Below are 15293 nucleotides of genomic sequence, written 5' to 3' on the forward strand. Positions count from 1 at the left end.
TAATAAAATTATATTTATGTAATTTTAATTTATTTTTAATTCAGCATTCAGAATACCACCAGACCTAATTCTTGCCCATTTCCATCTTGCAGACAAAGCCAGGACCCATCAAGGCAGCTGGTTCCCACTCGGAGCGCTCGATGTCCGTGTACTGCTACAACTGCTCCCGCAAAGGACACCTGGGATACGTAAGTCTTGGCACTCTCTGCCAAGCCTGCACTCTCTGGGGTGGAAACCTATCCCTGCCACGGTGTGTGTGTGTGTGTGTGTGTGTGGCTGGAGGAAAAAGCTGGAAGAGCCAAGCTGGTGTGTGTGACACGAGAGGAGTGTGACAACAGTGCTGCTGTGGTCGGTGGAGGCCAGTGTATAAAGTATAGCACCCATCTAATTGAAAGATAGGGAGGCAAGGAAAAGCTGCTGTCTCTCCTCAGCAGGTTCATTGATTTGACACTGCCTGGGAGAGAGAATATTCATTGGAAAACAGTTGCTGAATGCAGCTTTTTTTTTTTTTTCCCTTTTTTTTTTCCCATTAGTGCCTCACTGCCACTTTCAACATCATGTCAGGTTTTTCACCACAATCAGCCCAACTATTTGAGTGCTGTTTTGGGAAGCTTCCATTTCTGCCTGCTTGTGATGATCCTCATTTGTAGTTAGTTTAGTTCAACATCTGAACTAAGTTTGGCATTGCCCTTCTATAAGGTGCAGCCTGGTAAAGGAGATGTCATGAGCCTTAAGTGGCTTCAGTAAAGACAGATGTGGCTGCATCTTCCAGGGTGTTTTGGCAATATTTATCACTTTTTTTAGTGCCTATCAGGAAAATTTCAGCTCTGTAATTACCAATACAATACAAATAATAGGGTTCTTTATTTTATGGAATAAATGCAGAAGCCAAGCCACAAATATTCTGGAAAATGAATGTTAATCATGCATTGGATAGGTTTAGCTTATTTTTTCCTGTGGCTTAGAGACAGGAAATTGCCAACAAATTCCTCTCTTCACTTCTGCCTGCTCTTGTGTGTCAGCCCCTTCAGCTATCCAGTATGTTTTGCTAAAAAGCTTGGGCCTTTAGTTTAGTTTACTTTTAATAAACTGTCCAAAAAATGCCACTGGAGGAAGACAGACATGCATGAATACAAGTAAGGCTGCTGTAAAAATAATGAGTAATTATTAGGGATGCTGTAAATAGATTATTTGATTATATCAAATATTCATATCATATTGATTTATAACTTATTAAATAAGCGATTATTAAGGCTGCTGTAAAAATAATTAGAAATTATGTGTGAGGAGCTGATAGTAAGTACTTAGATTGAAAATGGTAGAAACTGTACAAAATCAGAAAGAGAGGAAAGCAATTAGTGGACATTTTATGCCTCTCAAGAGTTAGGGCAGATAAGAAGGTATTTGTAGTAGTGTACAAGGAGCAGAAACAGCCTGAGCAATGACTGTATGAAAGGGGATAAGTCAATAGCAACACAAGAGGGCAGAGATAACAGATCTTCCCACGTCCAAAAACATAGCAAAAACATAGTCCCAAAAACAGGCAAAACACTTGCAGGAAAACTGTTTCTTCTCTAAATTTCAGCCAAGCAAAATTGGCCAAAAAGAAGCTGGGAAATACTAAATACATCAAAAATGTATCTCTGATCTGCTGTGCCTCGGGAAGGGAAGGAGGAGCAGGCAGGGACAGGGGTTTCCAGGGTGGCACTGAGTGGTAGCAGTAGCACATGCAGGAAAGCTGCTGGTCCCAGGGAGCAGACATGAGGTGAGCGACAGCTCTTGACAGCTCCTGGAGATTGGTGAGGCCCAGGTGTCACTGGAATGGCTTCAAAGTGACGGAGAGTAGAGTTAGATTAGCTGTCAGGAAGAAATTCTTCTCTGTAAGGGTGGGCAGGCCCTGGCACAGGGTGCCCAGAGCAGCTGGGGCTGCCCCTGGATCCCTGGCAGTGCCCAAGGCCAGGCTGGACATTGGGGCTGGGAGCTCCTGGGACACTGGGAGGTGACTCTGCTGTGGCAGGGAGTGGAATGGGATGATCTTTAAGGTCCCTACCAAGCCATTGTGGGATTCTATGTTTCCCTGATCTCAGCAGTATCTAAGAAGAGAAAGATGATGAAGCAAAGCACAGCAGGTAACAAGCAATGTGCAAGGAGGATAAAGGAGAATAAAACACCTGTCAGTATCACATGGTACCCAGAAAAAAGGCAAAATCATAGGAAGTGTTCCTGTTAGCCTAGCTCTGAAGACATGGATAAAACTATGTGTGCAGCAGTGACAAAACTTATATTCCTGTTCCAAATGTTTGGGAACACGATGCCAGAGTCAGCCCCTTCCTCGCCTCAGCTCTGTTCAGGGCTCTCCTCCTCTTCTTCCTTTCTGCTCCCTGCACTCTGAGGTGTGCACACTGCAGCCTGCTGCAGGGCTGGCCTGTGGTTTGTACCTGTGAGGGAATGGCACACAGTGAAACCCACCCTGGCTGTCGGCAGGCTCTGCCTCCCGTGGCTGCTCCCCGCTTTCCCCAGCCCACCCACCCCTTTGGCCTGCCACACCTCTTTTGGGTTAGACAGGGAGCCTCACCCAAAGCAGCCCAGGAGCCAGAGATGCCCTGCCATGGCACTGTTTGTCTCTGAGGGGCCAGGCATGTGCAGAGCAAGTGTTGGGGTCAGGACAGCCCTGTCCCTGTGTCCAGTAACTCTGCCAGCAGCTCGCCTGGTCTTCACCTGTCTTCACCTGGTTCTCATCATCTGTTCTGTGGGTGTTTCAGGTGTGCATTAACTGCAGGAAGACAAGGGATCCCTTCTGTGTGCTCAAAGGGCAGCAGTGTTCCAGTGAGTGCAGGAGGGATTATGAAGGATTATGGTATATGAAAATGTCAGTGCTGACCACATCCCCCACAAGTACAGAGTAGGACCTGGAGGACCTGGCCCATTTCACTTCCAGGAAATCTCCACTCAGCCACCTCTAGTGACCTGAAATGTGTTTTGCAGGAGTGCTCAGAGAAGCGGATGCGGGGAAACATGTTCCCCACTTCTCCCTTCGTCTACTACTACGACGATGAATGCGACATCAAGAGGAGAGCCAACAGGTTAAAAAGAAAGGTGGCAGGTACGATGTGTTTTGGGAGATCCCTCCCAACTTTCAGCTCAGTGTTTGTGCATTTTAGAAACATTGTGGGATTATTTTCATGTGTTGGGAAAAGCTGCATGGATTTGAACAGGTAGCCTGGTGGTAGTAAAAGATTTGTGATTTTACTCATCCGTGTCTATCATGGAAATTGACTGTGTCAAAGTCACTCAGTGAGCATTGTCAGATGTTTTAATTCTGAATAATCTGCTGACATTAAAAATGCCATGAAATAGCAGGAAGGGGATTAAATCATGATTTGTTGGGATTCTAGCCTGGTTACAGGAAAAACCCACAGTGAAAAAATCTGCCACAGATAAATTTTTGTCTAACTTCATTTGTATCTAAGGAGAGCTGTGATGGCTCAGGTGCCAGGTTTTAGGTTTTGTAGGTACTGAAGTAATCTGCTCTGCTTTCCAGACCTGCAGGAAGCTGGCCTTCTGCCAGAGCAGTCTGAAACACCCTTGCAGGAAGAACAGCTTGAGGTACCCAGCCACAAGAAAAAGAGCAAACTTTGGAAAGAACAACAGGGGAAGAAAAGCAGGAACAGTGAGCAGCTAAAGAAGGTGAAGGTGTCCCAGACAAAGAAATCCCAGCAGGAGAAGCACAGAAGGGGTGTCAAGATCCACTGTGAGCCAGAGGACTTCCCTCGGGGGTACAAGCAGAAGGGGTGCAAGGGCAGCAGGGTCTGCCACAAGTCCCTTTTCCAGGCATTCTCAGGCAGCAAGGCCATGTGTGTGCAGCAGCCTCTAGAAGGTGCCAAAAAGAAGAAGAAATGGAAAAAGCAGAAAAACGCTAGTCCTGACAGCAGGGACAATCTATTCCTTATAAAGCAGAAAAAGAAGAAGTCCAAACAGAAATCCTGGTGATGGCAGATACCACTGGCATTCCATGGCTCTGGCTCTGCCTTCTCTTTATTCCTGCCCCTCTCTTAGCACCTGAATTTGAGTCCGTCCCTGACACAGCACGCTGGGCACCGTCACCCACCATGTCCATCTCCACAGCCAGAGGGGATGACTCCACCTCTGAGCTGTCCCCATGGCAAGCAGGACCCGGTGCTCCTGAGCAGGGGGGTCTCAGAAATGCTGTATGTTTAATTTCTTTGCTTGGGGGTGTGGGGGCACGCTGGGTTTGGCAGGGTTTGTTTCTTCACCAGTGAGATGTGGCTGTGCTGTTGGAGCACAGCACCTTTGGGGCGACTGCCAGGGAGACTTGGGACAGGAGATTCGGGGTGGGAAGCAGGAACGCAGCTACAAAGCACATCCCCCCCGGCCACCAGAGTGCCATGGGCACTTCCCTCCCCCTGAAGGGGCAGCTAAGTCTCTGCTTTGTGCTCCAGGATGCAGCAGTCGCCCACCTGACTCTCCAGAGCAGTGCCATCCATCCACTGCCCTCAGGGCTCAGCTCCACCCCTGTCCTTGCCAGCAGGGCAGCAGAGCAGGAGAGAGCAGCTGGGACTGGAGCAGAGTTTACATCTCACACTAAATCTGACCTTGTTCCTTTTGATGTGGAGACTGTTTCTGGAGAAAAAGAAATGGAGTATGAAGAACATACTTGGTTCCAGTCACACTGTGCTAAAATTCAGGTTTTTTTAAAGACAGTTATTTTTGTACACTGGAATTCAGCATGTTGTTTTAAGGTTTTTAAGAATAAAATGCTTTATCAAAGGACTAACACAAATAAAACTTTACATGAGAAATATTAAAGAAATTGTTCCTCAGTTCCTTGCATTTCAAACATAATTGAAAATAATATTGTGTTCTCTCTCCTGAGCTGAAGCTACATCACCACGGACAAGAGTAAAGGAAAAAAGTAATGCATTTGCACTCTGCTGTTGAGAAAAGGAAGTTATCCATACCCTGCTGCTCTGTGATGTGCTCTCTGCTGTTCCACTCCTTAGTGAGCAGCTGATGGTAACAGCAGAGTCACTGAGGTGCAAGTCTCTCCTCGTGCAGCGGTCCTGTGTTAAAAGTAAAGACTATTTGTACCCTGCAAGGGTACCTGGAAAGGGATATAGGCACCCAAGGAAACACTCTCATTATGCCAGTGTTATCTGGCATAATATGCTATGCTAGTAGTCCCTAAATTCATCAGGTTTTTGTTTAACAAACTCAACAATGAGACCACAGGTGTTCTGGTGACCCTGTCATCCTGTTTCAGAGGTATTTGTGGTAGAGACATACCTGCACAGTATTTGCAAACCTAATGTCTGGGTTTCATGACCTAGAATGACCTTCAGCATGATCTTGCCAACAAAAATTAAGTTTTGCTTAACTTCGTTTATTGCTTGATTGAAAAATTCCTGATGATACTGAAAAGAAAATCAGTTTTAGCCCTATTGGAAAAATATTAAGTTAATTCCACCCCTGAAAAGACTTGTTTGTAACATGGAAACAGCTCTTTTCACAGACACTGTGTTGTACATCGCTTTTCGGTTTTGAATTCCGTGTTTCATTTGAGCAAAAGTCACCACTGGCTTTTAGCCAAACCAGCACAAACCTGGCAGAGAGGGAGGAGGGCTGTTTCCAGTGATTGTTCTGGTATCTGGCCAGCTAAGCTGTCTTGAGGTGCGTGCATTTCCTGCACCTCGGAGAGGTGCCTTTGCATCACCCATCTGCAGTGCCAGAGGGTGGAGCAAGCCCGAGTTCTTCCTAACTCCTCCCCTGAGGACCTGTCCCTGGCCAGCACAGCAGGAGTCAGAGCAGCCAGGAGACCCAGCCTCTTTCTCTGATGCTCGGTGGCTTCAGAGAGGAATATTTTGCCTTGGACACTGCTGCTCAAACCCTGCTGAGTGCTGGTGGGCAGAGCCTGCCTGGCCTGGGGAAGGCAGCGGCAGGGAATTGAGGCACAGTGACTTGCACAGGTGCTTGGGTGAGACCCAGACAAGTCTGGCTGCTGACTGTGGCTCCTGCCTGTCACTGGCAGCACAGACAAGGAGTTTGTGGTGGAGCTGCCTCTGGATGTCACTCCAAATCTGCAGGTGCCCAGCCCCACACAGCCTTTGCTCTGGTAGATGTCTGCTGCTTGTGATTACAGGACAGTGAGTAAAAGACGGAGGAAGCATGTTTTCCAGGACCATGGGAAGGGGAAAAAGGGAAGCAGCAGCCCTGGAAGCAAGTAGAATCAGGGTGAGGAGCATCATCCAGGCCCCAGGCCAGGATCCGGCTGGCAGGAAAAGAAACAAGAGCTTGCAGTGGCACATCCAGTCTGGGGCATGGACCAGGAATGTGTTTGGGTCCTGGCAGGGAACAACATCAATTCCAGGACTGACCAGTGTCAGGCTTTGCAGAAGTCTGCACCCACCAGGGCACTCAGGGGGGGGCTGGCAGGTCTGGATAGTGCCACCAGCAAGGAAAGAGGGACCTGGACAAGGCTGGCTTGTTGCTGGAAAGCACCTGGGTAAATCAGGTGTGACATAAACTGCAGCTCTGGCTGGCACCACCTGGAACAAAGCAGGTTTTGTCTAGCACCAGGTGTCACCAGCAACCAGTGCCCCCCAGCACACCCTGTAAGGCCTCTGTGGGGCAGCTGATGGATCCTAGAGAGGTCAGCACAAGAATGAAGCAGCAGGAGATTGTTTACATTCAGTGAGGAGGAGAGAACAAGGAAAATGGCAAAAAGGGGTGGATTTCCCAGCATCACCAATATCAGCATGTCAGGTGCTATGAAAGGGCAGTGTTGTGTTAGAATCATGCACCAAGCCTGGCAGCTGGCAGAGTGAGTGGCTTCCATCGAGCTCTGCTTTATTCCATTAAACCACAATGTACCTCAGCCTGTCACTCCTCCCGCCTGCTCTCCCCCTCCTTTAAAGAACTGTCAGTCCTTACTCCAGAGATGCCTGGCACTGAAAAACATGCTCATCCCAGGAGAGGACGGTGTCTCGAGGTCACAGTTGATGTGCACTGGTGAGGCAGCATGAGGAAACCTACATTGCGTGAATAAATAAAGGGCCGCAGCTCAGAGCCAGCACTGCAGAGGAGACGAGATGGATGGATCAGAAGGTCAGAGTCTTGTTGGGTAATGGGGGCAGGTGTCCCAGGAGTGAAGAGGGGAGAAGGGAGTATTGGGTCCATCATTTGTTGCAGCCACTACACAGAGAGGTTGAGGAAAGAAGGAGTGCTGTGATTTGAGGTGTCTGTGTCCATGGCACACCTGTGTGAGGGAACTGGATGTGTCTTTGTGACATATCACAGGTCTGGCTCCTCCTGGAAGTGTTCCTTTCCCTGAAGTCTGTCTCAAAACATCAGTCTGTCTGTGCAGCTGTTGTGCAGTCTGCAGGGACCACCACACGTGCACCGGGCCACATCACACCCAGCACCAGCAGCCCACGGTGACAACACCGGCCTGGGCGCTCGGGCTGGCCTCAGTGCCACTGGCAGACCTTGTTCCACCCCACATGTCTCTGAGCAGCCCCTCAAGGGCACCGAGCAAACCTGAGTTCCGTTCACCCCAACAGGTGGACACTGGCACTCGAGCTCCCAGCAAGGATGGGCACTCCTGCTCTGCACCCTGAGATGGGACTGTGGGTGACAATGGCAGAGCAGGGTCAGTGACAACCAGCCGTGGCACCACATGGCACAGCAGCCAGTAATTGCACTTTTTTTGCATTGCAAAATGATTATTAGCACCTCAGTTCATTATCAGAGCAAATTTAATTTTTCAATGTGAAGGAGCCAGTTGTATTTATAAAGGAAACACTGTTGATACAGCCGAAAAAAAAATTAATTCATGACAAATGTAAGGAAAACTAATAGTCTTTAACCAGGGCAATATTTGACTGTGTCTAATTGTGCTTTGCGAGGTTTGAAAAGTCCTGGCAGAAATTCTTGCAAAGGCATTTTGCACTTCTCCTGATGAAACTGCATTTAAACATTGGGGTTTTTTTTAATTAACCTTGTGCCAGTCTGGTCAAATCATAGAAATACTGTTGTGGAAAGCTGGTATTCTCTGGTGTATTTGTGCATTGGCAGGGGCATTGTGTGCATTTGGGAAGGTCTTGTCTAATCCAAATCCATTCAGGCAGAAAACAAGGAAGAGGGAGCAGAGGCAACACCAAGGGCAGAGTGGCCACAGGGAGCAGGCAGACAGGAGGTGCTGGGGCTGACCACGGGGCCTGCAGGCAGGGGAGCCCACAGCCAGGAGAGGAGGCTTTAGCAGGCACCAAGGGAGTTGGGATGGCAGAAGTTTCACAGAGACACACATTCCTGTCTATTCACTGGCAAGAGCACAGAGGTGCAGGCAACATTTGGAGCGATGCAAATCACTGATTGCATGTGGCCAGAGCAAGTCCAGCAGAAGGACAAGCCCAGCTGAGGCTTCGGTGCCTGGGTGGGTCAGAGCTCCAGGGGGCTGTTCCTGCTGGGCTCTCCAGAGGTTTTCTCATCCCACTTGTGCCCCAGTGCCGCACTATGGCACCAGCCACCTCCTTCATGTGGACAGACTGTCTCATTCCAGTCGACAGCAGCAGGAGACCTGCATCCTCCATGTGATGAGATCCTAGATACAGACAGGCCCAGGCGGGGTACAGACCAGTGAGGACTGTCACTCTGAGCTGAGGTCTCTGGAGCAGCTGGTTCCAGCACCTACACTCCCACTGCTGTCTCGGTGGCTGCTGTGGGAAGGCAAACCAGGCGGTCCCAGTTTATGAAAGCATTGGGCAGGATGGCCCCCGCTGTTTTCCTGGAGGGGTGCAGGTGTTGCAAAGGGGACAAATGCCCGTCTAGTGTCCTCCCCCTTCAGCCCTGCGGCCGGTCCCAGCCTCTCTCCCTCCCACCGCAGTCGGCTCTCCTCAGGACAGCTTGGAAATGCGCCATCTCCTCAACTCAGCTGCCAACTTGAAGCCAATTTGCATTGGATAATTATTTTCAATTAAGTGATAACAATCGTGTTCTGAACAGAAATAATCTTGTCCAAAGGCCAAACAGTTTATCCCGTCTCGGAGATGAGGCTGCCGCTCGCTCTCCCGGCGTTATCGCGGCGCGGTGCGGGGCGCTGGGCGCGCAGCCAGGGCGGGCTGTGCGGGGCTGCTCCCCTCGGCCTCCGCTCTCCCCAGCCCAAGGGACTCTTCCTCAGGAGCCAAGAGGTGCTGCTGCCACCGCCGTGGCTTCGCTGCGGTGTCTGGGGAAAGGAGCCGCTCTCTGTGGCGGCTCCGCAGTCCCTCAGCACTCGGCGGACACGCACTGCCCGCAGCCGGGGCAGCCGGGCCGGCCGCAGCTCCTGCCCCGGACAGGAGACTCGAGGGCACTTCCCCACAGGCTGACATCTCTGCTCAGCATCCTCCCCGGCAAGGTGCCCGGCCCCTGCAGGAGCCACCCGGGTGTGCACGGACATCCCTCGGCTCCGGCTGTTCTGTGCCAGCGTTCTTGCTCTCCAAAGCAGCACCAGCCACTGAGGGTCCCTCGCGTACAGCCAGGGGTGGGTGCGGGCTGGTGACAATCCCTGCAGAGCTCTGCCTGACAGCCATCAATCTGTGGCTCTGCTGTCACTGGAAAGAGCAAGTGGGGCTGCTGCCACAGAGCAGCATTAGCCAGACCCTCTTCTGTCTTCGAGGAAGGAAAGGACCCACCCCAGCCAAGGCACCGCCAATCTGGCAGGAGTCACATTAGTTTGGCACTGGAATTGGGAGGCTCTGGCCAGCTCCAACACAAGGAAGAGGGGCAGTGAAGAGACAGCTGCCATCCTTAGAGCTCCAGCGCAGCTGCAGCAGGATGTTTGCTGGGGCTGGAGCAGAACCCAGGGCTCTGCCACCGTGGCCCAGCCCGGGTGACGGAGGGCTGGAGCTGGAGGCTGGACCCCGGAGCCACCGGAGACAGCCCAGACCAGCAGTGGGGAGGCTGCACTCACACAGATCTCATACTGCACTTTCCTGGAAGGAAGTTGGGTGGGGGATTGTAGGGCTTTCTCAATCCACCAAAGCCCAGTCAATTGGGAAGATTGGACTCCGGAGCTCCTGCAAGTGAAAAATAGCAAATCCAATATCTTTTTAGTCGTGTTTTTATATTCAAATTAGACATAATCTCCATGAATAAAATTACTGTTCCCAAAGGGATCATGCCCAATTTAAATGTATAAAATGTCATTAAAAGGGTGCTGGCTTGCTATTAAAATTTAACTCCAGCAAACCCCCAATGTAATTTGTATTATAGTTTTACAATTAAGGCAGAGATGTTGGAAATAATAGTTTTGATGTACAATCTGGTACCACACAGTAGCAGCACATTGTTCCTCAGAAGCTGCAGCCGGACCATTTGCTGGCACGGCCCCGGGACTGGGCACAGCCCTGGCACTGCCGAGTGGCGGCCGGCTGGGAACCGGTCCCTGCCCTTCCCTCCCACTCATGGAGACACCTGAGAGAGGCAGACACAGAGATGTGGGTCTGCTGGAAAGGGCTGGGGCCTCCTCTGTTTTGGGTCTGTGCCAGGCAAAGGATGTGGATCCCTTTCCCCTTTCCCAGCTCTGCTCTGGGTTTCCCCCAGCTCTGCCACACCAGTGCTGTGTGCTGTGTGCTGTTTCTGTGGGGAGCTCAGCACTGCTCTCACGGGCATGTGATCCCCACAGGGACCATCCTAGGGGCTGCCTCACCCTCACAGACATGGGGGCATGGGAAGAATACCCATATGCAGCTGTGGGCTGCTGGCCTGCACGTCCCAGGTGAGTGCTTCCCATTCAGGTGAAGGCTCCAGAAACAGCAGGGAGAGGCAGCAGGAGAATGGGATGCAGCAGGAAAATGTCTGCTTGGGGTGACGATGTCCTGTGCCTGGTTGTTATTTCATCTTTAACCCAGCAGCAGTTTAGCTGGTGGCAGCTGCTGGCTGTTTTCCACATGGCAGGGGAGGGAGGTTAAGGAGACCAGATTTGCTGGGTGTTCTGATCATGGCTGGTGAGCTTTCTGACACTCTGGATGTCCCTCAGCCATCAAGAGACCTGACAAAGTCTGTTCCCATTCTCCCTGAGGGTCGGAGACTCCACTGCTGTCTCACTGTCATGTGCTACAGTCCAAAAGCAGAACCAGGTGATCCTAGGAGGTGGACAGCCACCAGAGCAATGGCCTGCCCTGTCCTGCCCCAAACCCTGGTGGTCCTGCTCCCCTCAGCTGGCAGGTTCAGATTTTGCAGTTGAGACGATGCAAGCAATGTTTTAAAAAGCTGTGGGCACAGAGTCGCTGGGGAAGGCTGGCAGGAGCTGACCATTTGGTCAGAGTCTGCAGCCTGCACTGGCTATGGACAGGCAAAATTGGGCCCCTTTAGCTGGAACCTGCCAGGGACAAAGAAATTGGAGCAAGCTCCCCGGAGCATTCCCAGCTGGCGCTGGCAGTCGCCCCGAGTGCACGAGGTCCCTCGGGAGCAGAGCTGCCAGACCTGGCACCAAGCAGGCCCAGGAGCCAACACAAAAACCTGCTCCCTGGGAAGGGAGGGCTCAGGAGCAGCCCATAATAATGTACCAAATAATTACTGTGCATTAAAGGGTATAATGCATATTCAAACCTGCATTTAACTTTCAGACCAAGCAGGTGAGTGAATACGCATGTTATAAAATACACGTATTTAAGTAATGTGCAATTAATGGGGCAAAACAGTCAAAACTATTTATTACTTCTGGGAACAGAACAACTTTCCAGCATTTTAATTACTGCAGCATTATTTTGAAAACAAAGATAGCATTCAGCCTTTCACAATCTCTCTCTTTTTCCCTAAGGAGCAGAAAAACTATGTTAGAATCTATCACTCCTGTGTGTAGGAGGGAAATGCTGAGCAAAAACAAAAAGAGCGTGCAGAGCCCTGGGAAAGTTGTGAAGGAACAAATTACTGCAGCAGGAGAGCAATAAATAACTCTGCAAAATAGATCTTACATATGTAATATATATTGCATTATATTATATAACATATATATTATATAGAATTTGCAAAAAAAAAACCCCAGCTTCTACACCCCGTGTCTGCGCCCAGAGGGGTGCACGGGGATTGCTGTGGGGAGCAGCACCATGGGCAGCAGTGCCACAAGGACACAGCACTGGCACAGGGATCCAGCAGGGGTGGCACTGCCACCTCTTGCCCTCCTGGCCAGGCTGTTAGCCATCCCCAGGCAGTGAGAGGTCCCAGCCACATGGCTCTGGTGGCACCCGTGGTGGCAGCTGGCACCACTGCATCACCCCGTGCCAGCCTCCTCTCCTGTTGCCCAGTGTCCGTGTCCCAGCTCCTTCCTGGAGCTGCTGGTGCAGAGCAGGGAGCGCTCACCTGGCACCCCACAGCTGCAGATGGGCAATCTCCCCGTGTGCCCACGTGAGGGTGAGGAGGGAAGGGCACCACGGTGTCCTTCCATGAGCTGTGACATGGAGAGGCTGCTGCAGGGGACAAGGAAAACGCCTCCTCTGTGTGTGACCGCGCTGCACAGGCCAGAGCACAGGGACAGCCTGTGCCATGGGTAATTCTTACCCAGATTCCCATGCTGAAGCACAAGAAGACATGTAATAAAATCCTTACTTCCCACACCTTCATGTTGTCACTCCTGCACCCTCTCTGGGCACAACCCCGTGAACACCCTGGGGACCCACATCCCACTGGAGACGGTGGGGAGCTCCCCGTGCCGTGCTTTTCTGTCCCACGCTGCTCCTGAGGGACACGGGGCCCAGCCTGCAGCAGGACCAGCAGCACCTGAAGGTGCAAAGCCTGTATCTCCCCAGGCTTCTCCTCCTGTGCAGAGCTGCTCCACGCTGCCTCTGCCTGCACCCAGAGACCCAAATCCCCCTTGTGCTGCGCCGCCCCGAGCACCTGCTGCACATCCCACCCACGGAGGGAGCTCGGCTTCCACCAACAGGGAAAAGCAGCCACTTAATTAAATACATTTCATTTTCGAGGAGCTTTCTAAATTTATGCTAATAGCTGAGTGCTTCTGAGTCGTAGGCTGACAACACACCAGGTCATATTTTGCATTAAAATACATGAATCCAAAATGAAAATATTGGCAGGTTTGGCATCCATCAGTCCAGTGGGGAAATGCCCGACCCAGGCACTTCCAACAGTATATTGCATCTAGAGCAGGTCAGAGTGTGGGCCTGGCTGCTCACACAGCACATGACCACATGGAAAAGGTTCCTTTTAATTCTTAAAAGAAAAGGAGTTTAATCATTCTGAGGAACTATACCTTCAGGGTATCATTTCAAAAATACAGGCAGAGATTAGGAGGGATTTGTGAGATTGTGTTTATTCCCAATTTAAGTGCTTTCCATAAATTAATTATAAAAGCAAGCCCAAACCAGTCAGAAGTACACTGGGAAATTCTCAGAGTGCTAGTCATTTTCATGCACTAATATTCATGCCATCTGCCTGCCTTTTTTCTGCATTTTGTCTAAATACTCTGTGGTTATCCTTGTCCTGCCTTGCTTTGCTGTGCCTTGTCCCTGTGCCCCTGCCCGCTGCAGGTGCTGCCCCAAGCACGCTGCTCTGCTTTCACTGAAAACAGCACAAAGAGGAAGTCATGTTTTGGCAATTGGAAAGTTGTCCCCCTGCAGGCACAGGCTGCAGGTTTATTCTCTTTTATAGGGATTTTATAGGATTCACCAGTGATCGTGGACAAGCTCTCACCCCACAGGCTGCATGGAGCACTAAGGTTGATATGGCCACTGTGAATTCACTCCAGGCAGAGCTTTGAGCCTTCTTTTAAAGGCCTCTTTTAAGAGAGAATTAAAATATCACTCCTAGAGCAGCATCATTTCAGTTGCTCCCAGATACAAAATCCCAGCTGTGCCTTAAGGAGGACTAAAGCAACCGGTGTGGTTGGGATCCCCAGTGGGAACAGCATGTTTTCCCTGCCTGTAGGTAACCTCTGAAAATGCTTTAAATGTAGCCATGTAGCAGGAGTGTGACTGTCCTGTCCCACAGAGAAGGTGGGATTTCACCTGGCTGATGGATCCCGAGCGAGGGGGGACGTGGGCAGAGCGGGGACAGGGGGGCACCGTGGGGATGGGGGACAGCCAGGGGGACAAGGACAGCAGGGACACAGGGACACGGGCACGGCAAGCTCCAGCTGGGACAGGGTGGGAAAAGCCAGGCTCCTGCCGGGTGGGCAGCGCTCCCAGTGCTGCTCTGCAGCCCCGGGAACTGGTGCCAGTGGAACAGCACCGGCACCCCCGGCACTGGGAGGGACGGAGGGAGGGAGGGAGGGATCAGCAGGCACTGATGGTGTGCCAGGGACAGGCTGATGGTGAAGCCCCACGCTGCTGGGGATGCACTGTGGTGCTGCCAGGCTGGCTAGCTCAGCTCAGTGTGGCCCCTTCCAGCCAAAGGGGTAGAAAGGTTTTCTCAGGAAAAAAAACCCAGGCAGGGGTCACACATCCTTGTCCAGCCAGCTCTGCCAAGCCTCTCCCAGAGCCAGGATCCCAGTCTGGGAGCAGGAAGGGATTATGGACACAGACGCCCGTACTTCGGGGTGTGAGAGGTGCTCGAGAAGCAGCAGCACAACCAGCCCTGCCCCGTGGCATGGGGGATGGGGGATGGCTGAGGTTCACTGGGGGGACACCAGCACGGCCCCCCTTGCTGTGCCCTGGCACATGAAGCCACTGGCACGGCCCTGCTGCTCCCTGCTCTGCTCCCCAGCAGCACTGCTGGCACACAGCCGTGTCCCTGGAACACACAGTCCATTCTGGAGTGGGAGTGCAGCTTGTCCAGGTGGTCGCAGCAAACAGGCCCTGGGAGGCGGACAGCAAAGTGTGGGTGTGAGTGCTGCTGGATCTGCTCCAGTCCTCAGGGCTTCTCCTGTCCAGTCTGCATAAATCCCCAGGAAACCAGCCCCACTGAACTCCCCAGAGAGCCACAGCCCCTCCTCAAAACCCAGAGTGCGTGGGACAGGCTGCAGTAGCATGGATTAGAGAGGGACAGGACGGGACGGGACGGGATGGGATTCTCTGGCTTTTTACAAGGGGCTGCCATACCTCCATGCTCCTGTATCCTCTGGAGAACAGCTATCTCTCTGGGGTTCCTGGTGTTTCCATTCAGAGAGGGAAGGCTGTCAGTTTCTTCTGTCCCAGCCTGGCACTGGTCATACTCCAGCTGTACCAGAGAGGGTGGCATGTCCTTCCCACTTGGCAGCAAGAGGTGGATGTGGGAGTGTGGAGGTGTGGCAGCCCACACCTGGGTGGCAGAGAGGGGTGCGAGACTAATGGAAGTCCCATTATCCA

The 15293-nt window shown here is 51.6% G+C and overlaps 1 protein-coding gene across 2 annotated transcripts in view; it reads left to right on the top strand.

Annotated features, from left to right (window-relative positions):
* Window positions 1–4801, top strand: part of ZCCHC7 (zinc finger CCHC-type containing 7) — an 86096-nt gene extending 81295 nt beyond the window's left edge. For both annotated transcript variants that reach the window (XM_005529489.3, XM_088054672.1), the window contains exons 8-10: window positions 93–188; window positions 2986–3103; window positions 3542–4801. In XM_005529489.3, the coding sequence (XP_005529546.2) occupies window positions 93–188; window positions 2986–3103; window positions 3542–3990 (663 nt within the window). In that variant the 3' untranslated portion in view covers window positions 3991–4801. The remainder of the gene's footprint in view (window positions 1–92; window positions 189–2985; window positions 3104–3541) is intronic.
* Window positions 4802–15293: the final 10492 nt, after the last annotated feature.

The sequence above is a fragment of the Pseudopodoces humilis genome, chromosome 4 (genome assembly GCF_049639895.1).
Source record: "Pseudopodoces humilis isolate 2021_Gansu_Grassland_sample_001 chromosome 4, ASM4963989v1, whole genome shotgun sequence".
Taxonomy (NCBI): Eukaryota; Metazoa; Chordata; class Aves; order Passeriformes; family Paridae; genus Pseudopodoces; species Pseudopodoces humilis.